This window comes from Mus caroli, unplaced genomic scaffold (assembly GCF_978045245.1).
Source record: "Mus caroli unplaced genomic scaffold, Mus_caroli_1 scaffold_20, whole genome shotgun sequence".
Lineage (NCBI taxonomy): Eukaryota > Metazoa > Chordata > Mammalia > Rodentia > Muridae > Mus > Mus caroli.
This window is the reverse complement of record NW_028227275.1, coordinates 47,637,620-47,640,369: the sequence shown is the minus strand read 5'-3', so window position 1 is coordinate 47,640,369 and position 2,750 is coordinate 47,637,620. Positions and strand designations below refer to the sequence as shown.

Genomic DNA, 2,750 nt, shown 5'->3' with positions numbered 1-2,750 from the left:
TAGATGCAAACAAAAAAGAGTAAATTTAATATCTAAAAAGGTAAAGCAGCAGGTCCAGAGAGCCATGATTATTTATTTATTTATAATCTCACTCTTGACCCATTGCTCTACTTACAACCATGATGCTTTAAAAAAGTCAGAATTCTACTATAAAGTCTTTTTGATGTTGAAGTGATGGTTTCATTCTAGAGGGAGACCATGTTCTAATTTTCTAATATTTAAAATATTCTACAGGATCAGAAAACCTTATCTCACTTTTAATTTCAGAATATTCTAGAACTTTCAACATTTATTTAATATATCGTTTACTAGGTTCCTTTTCCTGAGAATATCAACTTTCAGACAAGTATTATGAGCTGCTATTCAGAAAACACCAGGTAAAGATAAGCAAGCATTGGAAAGGTAATGGCTATGACTTACATGATTTTGAATAGTTATCATTCTACATACTTGCAAAAAATTACACATTCATTTTAATTTAAGTACAGGTGTATCCCATGAAGAGAAAGGGTGATTTGCATATTGGTTATTTAAAGGAATAAGGTTATATTATCTCATGCTGTGAGTATAAGTGATTATTAATGAAGAAAAATAAGTATGTCTAAGATTTTCAAGTTGGAAGTAGGTCTCAATTCAGGAACCTCATAGGAAATCATAGTTGCATTTTTAGGTGTTACATGATCCACCATGGTAATGGTACAACAAGCACCTTGTAATATACTGTATATGAGTTTACACATTGTGTAGAAAGAGCAAAGATAGATCCATTAGTGTTTACCTTATTCTCCCTCCAACACAAATATAACAAACTTGTGTGGCAGTTATAGAAAATAGGAAAATGTGTAAAATAAAATAAAGCCCATTAGAAGTAATGAAAGATTTTAAATAATTCTAATTTTGAAAAACTATGACCTTAGATTGTTAAATAAAAGATAACTGTGATATATTTAAACTTTACAATGAACATGTTTTATACATCAGGAAGTTATCATTTTGTTCAAATTTAAAAGGAAAAAATGTAATGAAAGAGCTTAGCAACTTAGATATAAATCTGAGTACTCATGAAGCAGCACCTAAATTTACTGCATAACCACAGCTAGTGTGGCAAAGTTGATGGAAGTGTTAGAGATGGCAAACACAACAGATATGGTTTGTTACTAACAAAAAGCAAAGAATAAAAGTACCTATATTGAACTTGTTTCAAAGATTCCAATGCATATATCAGAAAATATATTTGTAAAATTTTTGAAAACAAAATAGTCCTTTGTGTGTTAAGGAAAAAATATCTTCATTTACAAAGAACTGAAATAAGACCTATATTTACAATAGGGATGCGTATTGACAGCAATAAAGTAAGTTTCCATTTGACCCATTACCAGGTAACTCCCTTTAGATCATTTCCACCCAAATTCAGATGAGATCATTTCACATTGTACAGGATGCTGACACATGATTAAGAGAATGTGAACATACTTAAAATCGCTTGCTGATGTCCAAATACAATATTTTTTTTATTTCATCCTAGGAGTTTGTTATAATTGACATATAAAAATGATTCAGAATATTACAGAACTGTCTGAATTTATTCTTGTTGGGTTAACAGATGCACCATTCCTGCAAACTCCTTTATTTATCATCTTTACTCTCATTTATTTGGCAACATTGTTTGGGAATCTTGGTATGATTTTGCTGATTCTGCTGGACACCAGACTCCACACTCCCATGTACTTTTTCCTCAGTAACCTCTCTCTGGTGGACTGTGTTTATGCCTCAGCTGTCACCCCCAAGGTGATGGAAGGGTTTCTCACAGGAAATAAGATAATATCCTACAATGCATGTGCTGCCCAGATGTTCTTCTTTGTAGCCTTTGCTATTACTGAGTGTTTTATCCTGGCCTCAATGGCCTATGACCGTCATACAGCAGTGTGCAACCCCTTGCATTACTCCACTACTATGACAACTATGATATGTGCCCTGCTTCTTGCTGGATCTTACTTAAGTGGACTCTTACAATCTTCCATCCATGTTTCCTTCACATTCCATCTTTCCTTCTGTCGTTCTAATGTAGTCAATCACTTTTTCTGTGATATCCCCCCACTATTAGCTCTTTCTTGCTCCAGTATTCACACAAATGAAATTATACTCTTCATGTTGGCAGGATTCAATGTTGCTTTTTCACTATTGGTTATATTGACCTCTTACTTACTAATTTCTATTGCAATTCTGAGAATGCGCTCTGCTGAGAGCAGGAAGAAGGCCATTTCCACCTGTGCATCCCACCTTACCACTGTTTCCATCTTCTATGGCACAATTATCTTCATGTACTTACAGCCCAGCTCCAATCACTCCATGGACACTGACAAGATGGCATCTGTTTTCTACACCATGGTCATTCCCATGCTGAACCCTCTTGTATATAGCCTGAGAAATAAAGAAGTCAAGAATGCAATCAGGAAGGTTGCTGGAAAAGCATTGTTTTCACTGGGATTAGTCAATTAATTGTAAAGTGTATTGTAGATCAGGGTATATTCTTTATAAGTATTTTCTCTGTATTCCTTTTGATTCTAACAATATACAGCTAATTTTGGTATGTTATGATAGAATTTGGGTGCTTCAATTTAAAAATCTAGACTGTAATCCTAGATAGTAGAATACCCAATACTGCACCACAGTTCATGTGTTAACTGATGTTTTGTAATTATTTCTTTTGAATTGAGACATTGTTTTATTGAGAGATTCGGGAGATTATA

General features: G+C 33.6%; 1 protein-coding gene across 1 annotated transcript; it reads left to right on the top strand.

The window, feature by feature from the left end:
- The first annotated feature begins 1,527 nt into the window (after window positions 1-1,527).
- LOC110288925 (olfactory receptor 5B12-like) lies at window positions 1,528-2,499 on the top strand. Its single transcript, XM_021155161.2, has one exon. It carries the CDS (start codon window positions 1,552-1,554, stop codon window positions 2,497-2,499), a length of 948 nt encoding a protein of 315 aa, XP_021010820.2. The 5' UTR covers window positions 1,528-1,551.
- The last annotated feature ends 251 nt before the right edge of the window (window positions 2,500-2,750 follow it).

Coding starts and splice junctions, on each gene's coding strand:
- LOC110288925 (XM_021155161.2), top strand. CDS start 1,552: ATGATTCAGAATATTACAGAACTGTCTGAATTTATTCTTGTTGGGTTA.